Source organism: Herpailurus yagouaroundi, unplaced genomic scaffold (assembly GCF_014898765.1).
Source record: "Herpailurus yagouaroundi ecotype Mexico unplaced genomic scaffold, PumYag 159, whole genome shotgun sequence".
In the NCBI taxonomy this organism is placed as follows: domain Eukaryota; kingdom Metazoa; phylum Chordata; class Mammalia; order Carnivora; family Felidae; genus Herpailurus; species Herpailurus yagouaroundi.
Window position 1 is genome coordinate 51316694 of NW_024412400.1, and position 19721 is coordinate 51336414.

The 19721-nt window shown below is 37.0% G+C and overlaps 1 protein-coding gene across 5 annotated transcripts in view; it reads left to right on the forward strand.

The window, feature by feature from the left end:
- Nucleotides 1–19721, forward strand: part of LEKR1 (leucine, glutamate and lysine rich 1) — a 202486-nt gene that overhangs the window by 123435 nt on the left and 59330 nt on the right. For all 5 annotated transcript variants that reach the window (XM_040480578.1, XM_040480580.1, XM_040480581.1 and 2 more), the window contains 3 exons: nucleotides 2714–2795; nucleotides 11804–11881; nucleotides 12220–12423. In XM_040480578.1, the coding sequence (XP_040336512.1) occupies nucleotides 2714–2795; nucleotides 11804–11881; nucleotides 12220–12423 (364 nt within the window). The remainder of the gene's footprint in view (nucleotides 1–2713; nucleotides 2796–11803; nucleotides 11882–12219; nucleotides 12424–19721) is intronic.

Genomic DNA, 19721 nt, shown 5'->3' on the forward strand with positions numbered 1-19721 from the left:
AATTGTCTAAAGGAAGTGGCTTCTTTGCTCATCAGGCACTGTGAATTAGACTAAGCTGTCTATGCTTATCTTGAAACAGGGAGAAAGGGAGATTCGGGTGGGTATGCAGAGAAAATAATACTGGAAAGTATAGTGGGTCATGACTGTAGTTTATTTTCCCTTAAACTTAGTAAATTCTGGAACTATGATGCACAAGTATATTCAAATGTAATCTTAAGAATACTTTCCAGTGCTGTAAACATGCTGTCATTTTTACTATCTACTGTTCTACTAATTAGCAGGTAATTGAGAACTGGATAAAATTCACATATCTATACCAATTACCTGGAGTTTGTTTTCAAGATAATCAATTCTTCCTCTTAATAATAGCTGTACTTAGGAGTGATAGCATGAAGTTTATTAGATGGGCTCAGACCCATGCTTTATCTAGTTTATGTCCTGACAGAAGCACCAAAGGACATTAATAAGAAGGCATAATAGTTCTCTCTGGTGTCAGACACATAAAATTGGTCACAATGATACCATATTTGTCTTAATATCTTTCATTAATTATATTAAATTTTGAATTTTCAAAAATTAAATCTGGGGCGCCTGGGTGGCTCAGTCGGTTAAGCGTCCGACTTCAGCTTAGGTCACAATCTCACGGTCCGTGAGTTCGAGCCCCGCGTCGGGCTCTGGGCTGATGGCTCAGAGCCTGGAGCTTGCTTCCGGTTCTGTGTCTCCCTCTCTCTCTGCCCCTCCCCCGTTCATGCTCTGTCTCTCTCTGTCTCAAAAATAAATAAACGTTAAAAAAAAATGAAAAAAAATTAAATCTAAACCACCTCCTGGGGTTAGATATTCTACTAATTTACTATGTATTTTATGCAAAATAATACTTTTCATTTGTTAAGTATCTCTCTTGGAAGATTCTTAGATATGTTAAATAGATCTATAGCTACACTAGCCATACTTTCATGAACAAATATCATATCCCCTTGCAGCTTTTATAGTTTTAGAGTCCATGTAGGAGAGTTAGAAAGATAAGGACTTTGGGATGAGTTCAACCTGAGTTTGAATCACAGGATCACTTCTAACTAGTTATGTGACCTTTGATAAGTTAGTTACTCAGGTCCTTAGAGTCTTCACTGGTAGAAATAAAATGCGTACCTGTTTTTCATGGTAGCTGTGACTATGAATGAAATGATATGGGAGAAAGCATTTTTCCTAGTGCCACATAGTGCGTATCAACAAACATTAACCTCTTTCCCTCCTTATTCTTCAGAGGATTTGGTTGAAATCTTTTGGCTGTGTCGTTGTGAATAGAACCTCTCTGCAAATCCATATGGACTTAATAACAAAGCAATACATTGTGTAACATTCATGAGAAATTGCTTTGTTCCAGAAGGTTGTACTCAAAAATAAATTATCTGTATGTTATCTTTTCCTTCATATAATCACTCAATCACTGGGAAAGATGTACCCCACAAATATTATCTACCATGTAAGTCCATATTAAATCTTACTTCGAGGGGTTATCCTCTCAAATTGATAACTTAGGCTGAGTTAAAAACCTTCAGTCTAAACTGTTGGCTAATGCATTTATTCATTGGAAGATACCAGGCAAGAGAATCAGAGAAGCTCTCCTTTTATTCTCATTTGAAAAATGGGGCTTATTGCACCAGAGAGAAGTTTGAGAGATAAAATTAAATAATGTATGTGAAAGTACTGGATAAACATAAAGATTTATACTCATGTCTGGAAAATACTTAATTAAAACATTCATTTAGCGTGAATTTGTTTTCTGCTTTAAGCTTTTCTTCATAAAACAAAGTTAAGAAGGCAGATTGAGGATATATAGAGAAGTGTATGGATGCATAAAGATTTTAAAGTTTACTATTAAAAATATGTTATTAAAACATCTGAGCAGCTATAACATAGAAATTTTATAATTCCAGTGTGCTAAATTATCTTCTCCATAGAAACCAGTTAGTCCATTTGTGTCAGTGTGTTTTCTACCCTACTCAAAAAGAGTGCCGACAAGGGCTGTCATTGCATCGGGGGTTCAGATCATAGTTCCCACACACAGGCTAATGGCAAGACCCACTTCATGCAAGCCATTTATTCTTTCTGCTTTAGTTTCAGTTCTGCATCCACACACGTTAGACACCGCTGTGTGAATAATCTTCCTCAAACGCTGCTTGAATTCCCCAGACTATGGAAGCCAATTTCCTGCTTGTATATCTTGGCTTTGAAAGTCATTAAAATGCCTATTAGATGCTACCCAGAGTTAACAAATTCTTTACCGGGAGCAATGCACATGGTTTGTCTATTTCAGTTCTGCCAGGAGGCCTCAGCGATACTTCTCAGTTCCAGACCACAAAAGCAAGCTCAGGCAGTCACGTGTTTCAGAGATGAGCCACATGATCACATCAACATATGTGTGTCAGCTACATACATTTCCTTTCAAATCATCAGTAAAATTTAGGCCATTGGGTGTTTGAAAATTAGCAAGATGATGGGGGCAGAAAGAGGCCAATAAATTGGCTCTGTCAAAAACTATTAATTCCGTGGGGTTTCAGAGAAGAGATGAGCTGCATACCCAGGCAAAGTGGAGTAAACAGCGGCAGTATGCTGCAGGAGCTGAGTGGCAATTCTCAAAGAATATGGTTTACACTATGAAAATATCTGGACATTTAGAATGTGCTAATCAGATGAATATATTGTGTCATTTCAGGTTTACAATGTCAAGTAGAGGCACTTGGTCTAAAACATCAGAAGGCAGTGACAGAGATTGACAACTATAAAGAAAAGCTCATGTAAGATGAACATTGAACAACCTGTAAAATTTTTAGAAAGATCCTCCCCCACACCTACCACGTGTTCTCTGTGACTCTTTGGCAGTAATTTAGTTGTGTGAGTGTGGTCTCCTGCTTTTCTCAGGTACTTTTCTGGCGTATGTTGTATATTAAAGGATCTGTAAATATTTTTAAATACATGAAATGTTTCTTTCCCTCAGTAAGAGACTTAACTTATTCTTGTATTAAAGGTTTCCCTGGTTGTTCAAACGTAACTTAATGTGAAATATTCTCTAACTTTTGTCTCTTCACATTCTCTCTCTCTTATCTATCCAGAAGAAACAACTTTTAAGTTGTTTCTTAAAATTACCAATTTTAAGTTCAAAAACATAGTATCTTGTGAAGAAGTATCTTTGAGTATCTTTGAAATGCTGGAGTATACTTCCACTTTATATAAATGAGAAAGAAAATATTGGAAAACAACTGATAAGAAAATGCCCTTGTAAAATATCCAGAGAACTAACTTTTTTAGAACAGAAGTTTCAAAAATTACTTTATGGTATAAATATCATACATCTATAATTATAGCACTAAGATAGAATTTGTGTAATCTTTGAAAAATAGATTTTGTTTTCTTTGTGGTATATAATCTGATAGCTCTGGTTTTCAGTTCCTATATTTTGGAAGAATGAATCTCGTAAGAAATATAAATATTTAGAATGCTTAGCAACCAACTGTTGTGTTCACTATGAACTACTCCTAAGAGCAATGTGTTTAATAAAATTCTTAGCAGCACAAGGAAGAACAAATTCGAAAATACCCTACCAAAGTGATGTATATGTGAATTATTTGTAGCAAAATAATTTGGTTTTGAAAAACAAGAAAAAACAAATATTCAAGCTTTATAACACTGTGATTAATAGTACAGTAAATATAGTAGTTCTGCCATCTGTATATGATGGCTAGGGTTGAAGGAATGAGTGACAGGAGGTCCTTGGATGACTCGCTGAGCCCAGGAAGCAACTTTCTGGATGAGAACAAGCATAAAAAAGAGAAGCAAGATGGTGATTGCAAAAAAGAAAGAAAGAAAGAAAGAAAGAAAGAAAGAAAGAAAGAAAGAAAGAAAGAAAGAAAGAAAGAAAGAAAGAAAGAAAGAAAAGAAAAGAAAAGAAAAGAAAGAAAGAAAGAAAAGAAAGAAAGAAAGAAGGAAAAAGAAAGAATCATTCTTCCCCACCCTCTAGTAACATTAGGAAGGGCTTTGGCCATATGGATGCCTCATGTGGAGGACAACCTACTCAGGCCACAGCTACTGTGTGACTTCGGCTTCTTGTAGCTCAGTTAAGTGACGAAGGCACATTCCAGGAATAGAAAAGTTGGGCTCGTACCTAACTAAATTAAAAGGGAATTTATGGACCCATCAAGACTCAGCATATGGAACGGAGTCCTGGCAAGTTGGGAGAGAAGATAACTACAGAAATAAGCATACTGAGGAAAAAGAATAAAGCTCATGGGTTGTGACATGAATTGATTTTTACTGGATAAATTGGCACAGAATTTTCTATATATATAAGGAACATTCCCATTTAATATTGACACATGCTTTGTGGTTTTTTTATTAATTATATTTTTAACATAATTTATAATGTAAGTGCTGAGAAATAAGAGTCAGAGTAGATTGGAGTTGGAGTGAGAAATACCACCTCACTAAAGTCCATCAAATAAATTACCTGGAGGAAATCACTATACAATTGCAGAAATGCTGATACTTTTGTTTCAGTTTCTAAAACTGATGCTTCCTGCTGATATAAGAACTTTTTTGTTTTAATTTGAGAGACAGAGAGAGAGAATGAGAGAGAGCACACAAGCAGGGGAGAGAGGCAGAAGGAGAGAGGGAGAGAATCTCAGGCTCCACTCTTAGCGTGGAGCCTGACACGAGACTTGATCCCACAACCCTGGGATCATGACCCAAGCAGAAACCAAGAGTCAGATGTTCAACCGATTAAGCCACCCAGGTGCCCCTATAAGAACTTCTTAAAATTAGAAAATGGGCAGAGTATCCATTTTTTAAAAATTGAGTTATGAAAGAACTGCTTAAATGGCCCCAGTTGCGGGAGACCTTTCTTTATGCTGACTGTATCTGGCTTTTCCATCTCTACTCCATCTACCCTCCTTTACTATGAGGATAGAGTCGGGTGGGCATGTAGGATCAGAGCTAAGACTGTTCAGCTCAGAGCTCAGGAGGTGTCCAGAAGTCAAAAGAATTCACTCAAAATTTTCCATGTACAATTTGTTAATAAATTGGAGATTTACTATCTATATCCAAACCTTTTTGAACTTCCAAAAATTGGAGGTGCTGTGAAATAAAGTTTCTTTAAATTTTTAATCCTCTCCTTTGTGGGGGCTAGAAGCGGAGATCATTTTCACCTATCCAACTTAGGATAGTTTTTTTGTTTCAAGATTTTTAAATGTTTGGATATCAGTTTTGTGGATTTTTACTTAAGGGAAAGAGGCAGTTTTTAAATGGATGAACTTACAAGTTCTTTTTTTCCTAAGATTTATAAGAAAATATTTTCCAAGGTTTGTAAGAACTTGTTATATATTTGAAAACAGATTTAATCAGTAAAGATGTTGAGCTACAAGTAACAAGAGGTAGAGTGGTTTCAGGTTTAGTCGATTGAGTGGCTAAATCATCTTGGATCTTGATGTTCTTTCTGTCTCCATCCTGCTGTCGTTAGCACTGGCTTCACTTCAAGCCTAAGTCCCTTGTGATTATGAGATGACTGCAGTTCCAGGTACCACATCCAAATGTAACCAGCCCAGAGGCAGGAAGGGCCTGTTTTTCTGGTGTCTCCTTAGAAGTGAGAAAAAAATTTTCCCAGAAGCCATCAAACAGCCCTCTCTTTACAGCTCTTTGGCGGAACCCTTTGCATACCCTCTCCTAAATAATCACTGGCAAGGGGAACAAGACTACCACAATTAGTTTAGACCAAGCAAGATTTATCCTGAAAGAAGATGATAATGGGCTCTATGGCCAGGAAGAAAATTGTAGTCATGTCCAGAAGGTAGTCAGTAATGCTTGTTAAAGTGATAGAGTGTTAATAAAGCTTTAAAAGCTGATGACATGAGGAAGGCCAGGTGAACTTGATGACCAAGTTCAAGACATGAGGAAGGCCGGTTGTGGTGGACAGAATAATGGCTCCCAAAGATTTTCATGTCCTCATCTGTGAGCATGTTACTCTACATGACAAAAGGAACTTTGCACCTGTGATTAAATGAAGGCTTTTGAGAGAGGGAGATTATCCTATTCAGGCAAGCCAGATGTCATTGCAAAAGTCCTTATAAGAGGAAAAAAAGGCGGTCAAAGTCACAAAAGTAGATGTGAAGATGGAAGCAATATTTGAAATGTTGTGATTTGCAGGTAGACAAAGGGAGCAGAAGCCAAGGAAGTATGGTGGTGTCTAGAAGCTAGAAAAGTCAAGGACACAAATTTTCCCCTAAAACCACCAGAAGGAACACAGCCCGTGTGATGTCTTGATGTTAGGACTTCTTACCTGAAAACTGTAAGATAATCAGTCTGTGTTGTTTTAAACCACTAAGGTTGTGGCAATTTGTTACAGCAACAATAAGAAAATAATACACCAGTGTGTTCAGAGCTTAGTGAGGATTTTGGATTTATGTGGAGGGCAATGGGAAACTATTAGAAGATGTTTGGCAGGAGAGTGAACTGATGTGATTTGTTTTAAAAGGTGGACATGGCAGCTACCTGGAGAGAGGACTGGAGTGGGGGTACAAGAGTAATCAGTGAGGCTAGGTGGGATGGCGCACGTTCACGCAAGTGAGAAGTGACTGGTTGACTGTAAGGCTATAGTGTGGAGATGGAGAGAAATATATGCCGGCTTAATCTGCCAGGATTTATTGGTGGAGTGGATGTGACTGGGGAGCAAGAGGACTGGGAAGGAAAGAATGAAGGGTGAGATTTGGGGATTTTTCAACATTAGGGTAGACAATTGAGAGACAGTAGAGTGTAGTGACTAAGAGCCTAGACTCCGGATCCAGACTGCTGCCAGCATTACTACCTAGTAGTTATGTTACTTTGGGCATGTTATTTCTCTCTCTAGTCTCTTTTCTCAACTGTAACAAGGAAGTAAGGGCTGCCTTGAGGTAGCATGAGATACATAAGTGCTACCCTTTTAATATCATTATTGTGTTGGTATCGTTTGTTGAAGTGGAATAATCTGTAAAAGAAATAGATATGGGGTGAGGGAGATAAGAAAAACTATGCTTTTGATGTATTAGATTTGGAATGCTTTTTGGACAGCAAAGTGCAAGTATCAAGGAAACAGTTTGAGAATGGCTCTTTCATATGAAGCAGTGGAATGGTATGGAAACTTGCCTTTCAAATCAAGAAAAATATACAGTAATTTCACCTTATTTCCTTTACAATGATTGACGGGGGTAGCAGAAGCCTTTCTAAAGGCTTATTCAAAGCAGTTTAAGAGAAAGGATTAACAGAAGGAATGCAGTGTTTAAAGAGATGTAGGCTTTCTTTCTATTCCCTCCAATTCTCCCTCTCCCCATCCTAATGAGATGAAGAGAACAATTATGTTGTGAAGGATGGACTGTAGAAAGAATGGTTTAACTGGCATGGGGGTGAGAGCTGATCATGGTGAGGGGAGTCCTTGGGATGGTAGGCTCCCTAGATTAATTGTCCACAGAGTTAGCAAAATAACCATTGAAAGAACTGCTATCCTTGCCTCTGGATTTGAAAAATTGTACGTGAGTCTGAACATAGAGTGAATCTCATGGTGGGGCTGCTAACCTCAAAGAATTTCTTAAAGTTTTAATTTTAATTCCAATTAGTTAACATAGAGTGTTACATTAGTTTCAGGTGTAGATATGGTGATTCAGCACTTCCATACATTACCCTGTGCTCAAAGCATTTTTTAAAGAAACATTTTTGTTTTATTTCAAAGCAAATATATAAAACTTGGAAAAGACAGGAATATACAAAAACGAAAATTATAGTTGTATTTTGATAAATCCTTATAGTCCTTTTTTCTAAGGACTTTTTCTTAAAGTCTACTTTTTCTAAGTAATGTATATTTTTAACATGTTTTCATTTAGTGATATACCCATGTCATTACACAATACATTTGTAGAGAACTATTTTTTTTATAATTTTTCATTTTATTTATTTATTTATTTAGAGCACACGTGTGAGTAGGGGAGGGGCAGAGAGAGAGAAGGAGAGAGAGAATCCTAAGCAGGCTCAGTGCTGTCAGCACAGAGCCCAACATGGGGCTCCGTCTCCCTAACCATCGTGACCTGAGCCAAAATCAAGAGTTGGGCACTTAACCAACTGAGCGACCCAGGCACCCCACATTTATAGATAACTATGAAATGGCTGTATAGTATTCCAATCTATGGATGAATTATAACTTGCTTACTAAGCTTTTGTTTTTTAGAATTTCTAAATTTTTCATTTTTATAAACAGGGTACTTTGAAATTCATATAAGTAAATCTTTCTACTCACATGTATTTCCTTTGGATAATTTTGCTTGAATCAAACTTAAATAATGTTAAGGCTTTTAATGCTTAATGATTCATTGCCTTCCAATAAGATTATACTAATTTTATTCTCAGCAGTGTTTGTAAATAACCATTTCATACCCACTAGCTCATAGTGGGCATAATAACTTTAAAAAATACTAGTTGATGAAAAATTTTACTCCTGCATATTCTACTCTGTGTTCTTTCCTTTGTGACTCACCTGGTCATAATCTTTGCCCACTTTCTAATGGCATGTCAATCTTTTCCTTATTCTTTCTTTTCTAATGTTTTACTCAGAAATAACTTCAAACTTAACAAAAAGTTATAAACATAATGGTATTACAAAGAGGACCCAAATGACCTTTATCCAGATTAACATTTTAACCCATTTGCTTTTTTCCTCACCTTTCCTTGCCCCCCTTCCTTCTCTCTCTCTCTCTCTACACACACACACACACACACACACACACACACACACACACGCACACACACACACACACACACACACACACACACACACACACAGTTGTCTTTCCTGAACCATTTGAGGATAAATTACATATAACATGACCCTTTACCTCTAAATACTTCAGTCTGACTTTCCAGCCTCACTTTCAGTGATACTTTACATAAGGACAGTTATACCGTGTCATAAAATTACATACTTTAATCTACCACCCATATTCTAATTTTATTAGTTGGTCTTTGTAGTATTTTCTCCTCTAGTACAAGACCAGGTAGAGTCAACCTATTTGGCATGTCTCTTGAACCTCCTTAATTCTGGAATATTTCTAGTCTATCTTTGTCTTTTTATGACACTGACATTTTTTTTGAAGAACGCAGAACCTGTCAAACTTTTTTGAAATAAAAATTTTTCATTTACATTGGTGTAATGTTTCCTCTTGATTGGATTAAAAATATGTACTCTCAGCCAGAAAACGACATATGTGGGGAGGTGTCCTTCTCAGGGTATGAACGTCTGCCTGCTCCTCATTTGGTGATGTTAATTTTGATCACCTGGTGAAGGTATTGCTCACTTTGTTCAGTGTATTATTCCTGGGTTTTTGGTTCCCTTCCAGTTAGTAAGTGTCTATAAGAGACATCTTAAATACATATACTCTCCTCCTCACCAAAATGTATCCCTAGATGTAGCATCCATTAATGACTTTTGCCTTATCTAAACTTTACCACAGTGATTTCTAAATGATGATTTTTCTGACTCCAGCCATCCCTCTCCATTTATTAGTTCTCAGCATCCTATTTTAAACAAGAGCCTCTCTTCTTATTATTAATATATTTATTTATTCATTCATTCATTTTTTCAATGGTTTATAATTTATTACTGTACTTAATTATTTTGATACACACATTGTCTAGGCTTAGCCAGTAGGAGCCCCTTCAAGCTGCCTCCTGTGACAATGGAACCTGGTTTCATCATCTTTTATGAGCACTTCCTTACCTTGTGGCATAACAAGATATTTCAGATATACTTACTCTGCTCCAGCCTTGGAATCAGCCATTCTCTGAGTAGCCCTGTTTCCTTTGTATAGGAATGGCCTTAGAGACCAAGATGTAAGTTCTGAGTATGCTCATATGCTCATGTGCTGCTTGATTCTGGTAATGGTTTCATGGCCTTAACACATATGTCAGACATATCAAAGTATATGCACTTAATTGTATGTCAATACAATACCTTAATCTAGTTTTCAAAAAACAGGTAATAAAGGAAATAAAATGTTTTAAAAAGACATTTTTACAAAAGAAAAAGTAAAACTAAAATATAGTGCTCAAAGATAAAACTTGGGTAATAAAACTCTAAAGAAAATCAAAGTGATTACCACAAAATTCATGAAAATGGATATTTTGGAGAGGAGGGAGTTAGCTATGATTGGGACCAGGGACATGAAGCTTCTAGGGTAGCTGGTCAGGTTTTATGTTTTTACATGAATGGTAGTTATAGGAGTTTTCTCCATATAACAATTCATTATGTAATTATTTCATGCAGTTCTCTATTGCTTATAATTTTATCATATTTATAATAAAAGTGGTTTAAAAATAAATTAATGTTGTTCATGTTCATGATACAAACAATTACTTACTAGAAATTAAAGTCACTCTGCAAGTAGGGCAAACTTATTGACAATCTAACAAACATACTTCATTGTACAGTTTATAGGCTATTTTAAGGTACATTCAGATAATGACTTATTAATAAGCAGCCTACACAAACTTAAACTGGGATATTACTCTTTCTTAATATATTAACTTTTTTAGTATTGTTATAAAAGCCAATTATATAAAATGAAGACATATGTTTATTTCCCGTTTTGGAATTTCCATTTGGTTCATTTTAAGGGTTTGTTTTTCTGCTGAGATTTATCATCTTTTCACTAATTAGAGTGGATTTTTCTTTATGTCTTTAAGCAGAGTTGTGACTGCTCTTTGAAAAATCCCTGCCTGCTAATTTCAGTATCTGGGTCATCTCAGAGGTAGTCCCTATTAACTGTCTTTTCTCCTGGGAATAGGTCATGCTTTTCTATTTCTTCCTGCATTGAGTAATTTTCATTATATTCGGGGCATTCTGAATATTATGTTATAGAAATTCTAGATTCTGTTATATTTCTCCAAATACTATTATTGGTGGGAGTAGGAGTAGTGTTGCTTTAAGCAGGCAGTTAATTTGATTGGCTTTAGACTGTAAACTCTGTCTCTAGGGCAACAGCTCAAATCTCTAATTTTTTTTTTTATCTTAGGCTGCTTGGAGTCTGCCCTGTGCATTTTTAGTTCAGGGCTCAGCCAGATGTGTGGGTAGCGTCTTTATGTAGTATTGGGACTCTCTGTCTTTGGCTCTCTCCTATTTTGATTCACTCCTAACTTTCTAGCAATTATGGTTGACCCTAACACTGTACTCTCCTTCTTTAGGCCAGATTGAGTGTGTTTTCTATCAGAATGTCAGTTCCTCTGCATGGTGCAGACTGGGGACTCAGGTTTGAAAATCTGACCCCGATGCTGTCACCTCATTCAAGGTGTCAACTTCCCTCCAGAATCTTCTTGCTTTTGTTCACTTTTCAATGCTTTCAAACAGGGGCTTTTCTTTTTAATGTTGTCCAAAGCTTAGACTTTTTATTTATGTGCAGATCAGTCTGATAGGAGCCTACTTAGCAATTATAGCAGTGGCCTGAATGTTTATTTCTTTAAAGAAATAATAATATAAATATGCTAAGAAATTTCTTTTTACGGATAAATAAAATGATATAGAAAAACACATTGTTGGACTACAAGTAATTTTTTTGGCAAAGAAAAAAAAACCCTTAACTATATATTTCTAACTTCAAGGAAGTATGTATATATAACCACAAATAGGATATAAAGATAATAAGAAAAGTAATAAAGGAAAAACATGTTTTTTAAAAAGGGAAACATTTATACTTGAACTATTTTGAAATAAAATATTTGAACTTCTTTCATATTATTTTAGGAATAAATCTAATGAAGCTGATGACTGTCAAAGAGAACTTAGAAAACTGAAGTTTGAATCCATTATTTCTGAGTCACGGTATACACTGCAAATTTTAAATTAATATTTTTAGTAATTAAATTTGACATCATGTTTTAAATAACATTTTATTTGAAATGTACTTAGTTTTTCTTATTGTATTATTTACACATTGAGTACCTAATTTAAGTTTATAATATCTTGAAGTTCATTGATTTTGCCTCTTTCTAGATGGGAAAGTTTTAATCCCACAGAATTCTCCATTTTCTTAGTGTGAAAAAAAATTTTTTAAGTTAAAAAATTATAGTCTTTAGTTTCAAATGAGATTTTCATATATCTTTGATAAACATAAAAATATAGTGTCTAATGTGTACTTTTTTTTTCCTATTCCATTTTAGGCATACCAGATTGCTTAAAGAGAAAGAGGATTCTTTAATGGCTTGTCAACAAATATATAAAACTTTACAGGAAGAACTGACTGCGAAAGAAAGACAAGAAGAAGACATAAAAAGAAGAATTAACTTTGCAGAAAATGAACTACAGATAACCAAAACTCTTCTGCATAAGACAAAGGAAGAGGTTGTAACGCTGAAAAGTGAAAGGTGCAGTCAACAATAATTTCTTCCAAAAATATTTTGTTTAAGTCAATGTTCCACATATATTTGAAATATCAAAGTCTTACATATACTAATAACAGTAGAATCACAGGATTAAAGAAATATTTCACATGAAAGGCCATCACATGCAACCACCTCCTTTAGTGATTAAACTAAAGCCCCAATTGGTTAAAGAACATGCTTAAGGTCATATAGCTAGTGAAAATAGAGATGGAATCCACATTGTATTTAGTGTTAGATTTTTATTGAAAAGAATCAATGTGTGAAAAGACCATGTATGATACTTATACTACCGAATTTCACCTGGACCAATAATTGGTGGATTCTATCACTTTGCGACAGAGAAACATCTTTTTGTATCACTTTTTCCTTTTATTAGCTCCTACTTTTCTTCTCTGTTATTTACCAGTACCTCTTCTTGAGGGCTCTCCACAAAGATAACTCTGGTGTTCAAGTAGTGAAGGGATAGTAAAAAGCATGTTCATTTAGTCATCCTAGATATTGTTGCTCAGTTAATTTGTCTTTAAATTAACCTTATTTGTATTTCGTATCTCAACCCTGCTTTCTTTCTTTCTTTTTGTTTTTATTTGCCTGGTATGTCTGTACTCATTCTTTTTGAATTCTTTTGTTTTAAATATATATCTGATAATGTAACATATATTTTGGGGCTTTATTTTATTAGGTTTTATCAAATATGGAAGTCTAATGGGAGATATTATCCCATTTACATTTATTGATATAACTATTATATTCCAAAAGAACACAAGTTCCATAAGGGCAAGAATTTTTGTCTTGTATTATTCTCTGCGCACAAAAGGCAAAATTGGCTGTTTGTTTTCCATTCTTCCTATAATTTTTTTGGTTTATTTTTTGTTTTGCTAATTTCATTTTATGCATATTGGGTTTCTAACTTAGAAGATTTATAATTTTGTTGTTGTTGTTGTTCTTTACAAGGATAGCTATTTGCCCTCAGAGGAAGAGTCTGGGAGTGGCTAGCAAGCAGCTTAGAATTAAGTTAATTGTCTCAGAACTTTCTCATTAACTCTTTGCCCTGGGTCCTATCTGTCTCTACTTCAGGCTAGGAGGAGTCTGTCCAGTTCACAGGGGAATAATTCTTATCTCTGGTCCATCCCAGGATAAGATGAACACCTGCAGTGCTGATTGCTACCCAGCATTTCTTCGTGATTCAACCATACCAATAATCTGCTTCTTGCAAATATCATATACCTTATAGTTAAATGACTCTTCATTCCACCTCACCACCTCTACCATTTCACAATTACATAGTTGCTCAGCCCATAGCATATTGGAAGCAGCAATTTCATAAGCAGGGAATTTGTAAGAGCCAGGTTTACTAATAACAAGAAGGAATGGCAGCTGAAAGATTGACCATGCATAGAAGAGAAAAAAACTATAAATGCAAACTAAAACTTTAAAAGCATTGCAATTTGACCCAATATATGATAGAAACAACCCTACACACATTTGTAACTATTTATATATTTATAACATGGGTTTATAACTGATGACCATCGTGATAACCGTGAGTGATAAAGATAAAAATCAGCCATATACTCTACTTAAAAAGTACAGAATCATATATCCTAAGATACCATGAAATAAATAAAAAATGTTTAAATCTTCTGTTCATAACTTTGGTTATCTGAATAATTTTCTTATATCCCTGTATCATCTAAAATACCCCATTTCTAATGATGTCCGATTAATTAGATTTCATTGTTTATCTGAATGACTGCTATCTTCTTTATAGTGGTCATTGAAAAGATCCTGTCTTTGTTCAGATATCTCTGGAACACTTTTCTGAGGACTGACTTAAGTGCAAATATTTTAGAATATTCTCTGTATGATGTATCTTTGCCCTTTAGGGATGAATTTGATTTTTTAAAACCATATCAGTATGTTCAGTAAAAGCACGTTGAGTGACTATGGAGGGAAAATCTGGGAAATACCATGTAGGATCAAAATTAAATTTTTTTTCTATGCTTACTAAATTATCTCTGGCTGCAATTTGAAGACGGCAGTCTTATGAATGTTTTGAGGATTGACGGCATCATTAGACTAAATATAGAACTTTCTTGGGGGATTGCTTTGAAATACGCAATCACCTGGATATATACGTTTTTCTGTGTTTTAAAAATAGAAATAAAAATGTGCTTACAGATCAGTAAGTTAACATATTATCATAGGATTACTCCTAGACATAAATGTCCTTTTTCTTTGTCCTAGGCCACCTTCAAATTTTGTCTTCCTTGTCCTCTGTTGTATCCTCAGAGTATGACACATATCCACTCAATAAATAGAATGAATGGCTTGTTTTGGGTAATTTAGTCAACAGTTGTTTGTTGAGCATTGACTATATGCCAGGTACTATGTACTCTGGGGATATAACAATAAGTCTGAAACATCCCTGTCCTCAAGAAGCTTGCATTCTAATGAGACACATAGTAAAAGAAAAAGTGAAGTGCTAACTAGAATAATTACAGATTGTGACAATGGAAATAAAGTAAGGAAAAGGGTATCGTAGCTGAGACTGATAGAAAAAGGGCCTGATTTGTAAAGGGAAGTCATAAAAGTGACTTCTGAGATGATATATAAAGGAAGCCAAGTGAAAGTTACCAGGCCAAAAGCCAGGAAGAGCTTTATAAGCAAAGAACAAGCTTGGTGAGTTCTCAGAAATGGCAGTATGACTGGAGGCCTAGCAAGTGTGAGTGAGGCAGGTGAGAGCCAAATCAGGCAGAATCTCTCTGGCCTTTATGGATTTGGGTATTATTTACAATGCAATGAAAAGAAACCATTGAAGGGATTTAAGCAGAGGAGTGACACTGTGGAAAGGTCATTCGGGTCCTGAGTGGAGGTGTGGCAATTGAGCAGTGGGAGCCAGTCAGGTAATTTACTGTTTTTATATTAATGAAAGGATTTTATGTATAGTTAAACCTAACAGACGTGAGAAAAATGAAAGCCTTCAGCTCCCACACCCTGCTCGCTTCTGCTGGGTTATTTAAATGTCTGTGCCAAATGGATGATGGCAAAACAGCCAGAGCTTACTCTGTGTTGAGCCAAAGGGTAGACACATGAAAGCCCCGTGAGGAGCCTATCTTGAAGAAAAATGACCTTTTGAAAGCTTTTGACACTGCTGTCCAAACCTGCCTTGAAACTTGGTCTTCCTTTGACTACAGGGCCAACCTGTTAACCTGCCCCTTTTCTGTCTCTGTTTTGGTTCTTTCCCATTCCCTCCTCTGATCCCCTGACGGCAGATATTCCTTAAGGTTCATGTATGAACTTGGCTTTCCACTGTCCACTTTCTTCCCTTCAGTAGTAAATTGTCTCTCAGCTGAGCACATTTTCTCTTAAAGCTTTGATTTGAAGTGCCAGTGGGACCTCTATATAGAGGTGTCCCTAAGCAGTTGGAGGTGTGAAAGTCCTTCCAAAACAAGAAGCTGGGCTCAGGAAAAACTTTTAAAATAGAAGTACTTGATAACACTCACAGAGCTTCTTGTTCAGTAGTACTGGGCGGTGTCTGGAAATGGGCTGCACAGCAACGTCCCAAAGCACCGTCATGGAAGGACTGCAGCCAACCAGGCTGCCAGATGTGCTCTCCGAAGGCCAAAGCCCAGGTTGCTCCCAGTGACAGCGTGTGCTTCCGTAGACTCGGGCAGTCTCACGTAGCGCTACCCCTCCTCCCTCACCCCACTGATATCAGAACCTCTGCCAGAGCTCCCCTAGGACCGCTATGAAAAACGTGCAATTCAGCAGCTATGTAGCTTCGGCAGAGGAGAAAAGGAAGGGGTAAAAAGCCAAAACTGACCCTAGAAAAAAATTGGTAGAACTGAATTTGAGACCAGAAAGGAGTTGGCGACTAGGAAATAGCTGACAGATAGGACAAATGTATTTAATGAGGTACTGCTTTCTTCCCCTTCCCTCCACTCAGCTGAGGAGGCTTTGTTAGGAGAAGAGCCTCCGCTGGAAGGAAGAGAAGTGGGTGCTTCAAGATCACAGGTGCTGAGGGTAGAGGTCTGGCCAGCTTGGTTACAGACACACTGAGGCTGGAGAGAGAGGTCTCCTTTGTGGAAGAGGAAGAAGGCAGCAAGGCACAGTGGGCAGCACCAGAGAAAAGTACAGCTATTTTCTAAGTTCTGTATAAAGGCAGCTCTGTGCTCTCATGCTTCTGGGTTACAAGGTCTTATCAGCCAGACCCAGAACTCTGCCCAGAGCCATCCATTTGTGACACTGCCTCGGGACCATAGTGGATCGAGTAGGGTTCTGTGGGCCGGCCTGTAGGCCTGATTCCATTTTATAGAATTTTATTTTATTTCTACAGCAAAATGTGTTTGGAATTCCCTATAACCAGCTTACAGATACGTTCTGTAAGGACATATGTGTTTAAGCTTGGAGACTGCCCACATATAACACTTAGAAAAATTTATGCACTAACATGTGGGCTACGACCATACTGCCGAAACTCGCAGCTGTCTGTAACAGCTCTCTGTGCAGTCCCAAGAGCTGTATTAGCACCATCTTGGTAAGTTCCAAGAGCAAAAATAGAAAAATACTTCCTGTGATTGACTTGCCAGTAACAGGATGGGATTAGTGAAGAACATTGTTGGAGGAAAAGCTTAGTTTCAACCAAAGTTAGGTGGAGGTTGCTTACGTGTAAATTCTTCCGTGAAATAAATAGGTCTGTATCTCTTTATCTAGCTCTTTATCTATTTTAAGCAAAGTTTATTTAAGTGTTCCTTGTTCTTCCAGACAGGTATCTTTTAGGCTATAGGGAAGGGTTTTATTCCCCCTCCCCCACACACGTAATCTTAACTTCTTTACAATTCCTGGGTTCTCTCCTTTCTCTCTTTGTCTTTGGTGTTTGTTTGTTCATTTTTTTTTTTTATTTTTTTCAACGTTTATTTATTTTTTGGGACAGAGAGAGACAGAGCGTGAACGGGGGAGGGGCAGAGAGAGAGGGAGACACAGAATCGGAAACAGGCTCCAGGCTCTGAGCCATCAGCCCAGAGCCTGACGCGGGGCTCGAACTCCCGGACCGCGAGATCGTGACCTGGCTGAAGTCAGACGCTTAACCGACTGCGCCACCCAGGCGCCCCTGTTTGTTCATTTTTAATTGAAAGCTAGAAACCCTCTCCCCAGAAGAGTATACACAAAATCTAGTACATTTTGGAGGGGGGGAGTTTCATGGAGTTTCTGACTTTTCTATAAATGACTGACCCCATGATTAAACATGGATGCTGCCTCATGTTCTTTCTCCCCTCTCTCCTCCTTTTCTTCCTCTCCCTGTCCTGTCCTCTCCCTTTCTCCCTCTCAAACTCTCTCACGAACAATCCATAGTTATCACAGTTGTGGGGAGCCCTCTAAGGGCTTCTATTATCATGTCCTGAGCGAGATGCTGTGTGCAGTGTTACATGGCACTCCGTGGAAGGAGTAAGGGATCTGAAAACCAATCTGGACTCTGCTGTCCTAGCCACTTGCCACAGGGGAAGGAGCTCAGCTTTTTTGCGTAAGTAAGTATGCCATTCCCCTCTCCCCTTACCAAGCCTTCAGTCTCTAGGTCTGTACCCACCCAGAGGGAGTATGGTTTCCAGTTCACCTCTAATTCCCAGAGGGGAGGTCATTTCCAAATTTGCCCAAAGGCACTGGCTAGCAGAGCTGGGGCCTTCACCTGTGAAGCAGGTGTCATTTTCCACAGTTTCCATATGAGGAAAGAGTAAGCAAAGCTATATCTCTCACTCAGGGTCACATAATTGGCAAAGACAGAAATCAAGCTCATTGTGTCTCACCTTATTAACCACCTCCACTATACTTCCGTAGTTCCTTCAGCATCTCTCTTGAAGGGCTGTTTTGTCACTTCTCTCTGTGTGACTTCTTTCTCATGTTGTAACACTGAGCCTTCAGGGGACTCCCAGCCTTGCAGAAAGCAGGAGAACCCAGAGTGCTCCCTTTGTGTCTCCTCACCCCCTCTCCTCACTTACCCCACCCTCCAATCTTTCAGGATTCTTCCAATCACTCAGTAAATATTAAATGGTGACTTTTGTCTTCTATTCTCTAGTGTCTTGGCAAAATCAGAACTGGAGCTGTATCTTCAAAATGAAAATAGAATAATAACATCTCACAACACATTTTAGAAGACAAGAAACTTAGTGTTTACTTAATGAGTCTTGTCATATTTTCATGAAGGTTAAAAAAATGAGAAGTATAGAATATAAAAAAAGGATTCAGGAGCAGTGAGTGTTTAAAGGGTCTATTACTTCATGGTACTGTGGCTTACTATAAAAGAATGGACTTTAGAGTTAGGCAAACTTAGGTTTAAATCTCAACTTTACCAGTGACAAGTTTGGACAGCTTAGCCACTTTAAGGCTTTTTCTTTACCTGTAAAATGAGGATAGTAATGATAACCATCTTTTCATGAAGATTGAAGCATCTCGTATTATACCTGGTAGGTTGTAAGGGCTCAGAAAATGATTTCCCTCTCTCATTCTTCCTTATGTTGATAACCCATTAAAGCATCATATCTTATTAATGTTTATACCCTGCACCAGTGATGTAGGTATTTATTAAATGTCTATTGAATTCAATATTATCTGCTTTACTCTTCAAGTTGTAAAGATTAGTCCATGGAGTGATTCAATTTGGATGCTATCCTATTAGTTTAAAGTATTATGAAACAAAATGTTTTAAGTAATAACATTCTAAAATAATAAACCTTGTCATGCTTTTCTCCCGAGATTCCCCTCTTTCTCTGATTTCTTATCAGCAGCTCTTAGAACAAGAGGCTTGCCAAACTTTTTATGATACCACAGACTTAACTGCTTTTAACTAAGGCAAGAGTTGTGGCAAAATCAAAATTATCTCTTTGATTGACAATGTGAAGACATCTCTAAAAGAACAACTTGTGAAATAGAATTTAAAGCTGTCGTTTGGCATTATGGTTTGACATTTGTTTGCAGTTACGTTTTTAACTGCAATTAAGGGAATCTAGATTTTTGCATGTATATATGAAATTAGACTCTCATTTTCTTTTGGGTCTAAGAATTTTAAAGTTAAATTTTTAAAAATAAATGCTCTTAATTGCTAGAGATCCTAATTTGCCTATTGTGCCAACTCCGGAGATGTTATTTTTAAACAGTATGTCATGAAATTACAGGGTAGAATGCTACAGATAGCCACAACTCTCTCTCCAATATGAATAGCAAAGGCAGCATAACATACTGCAGGGAGCTCAAGGCTGGTATGAGCTTGAGCTGGCATTGCCTCTTGT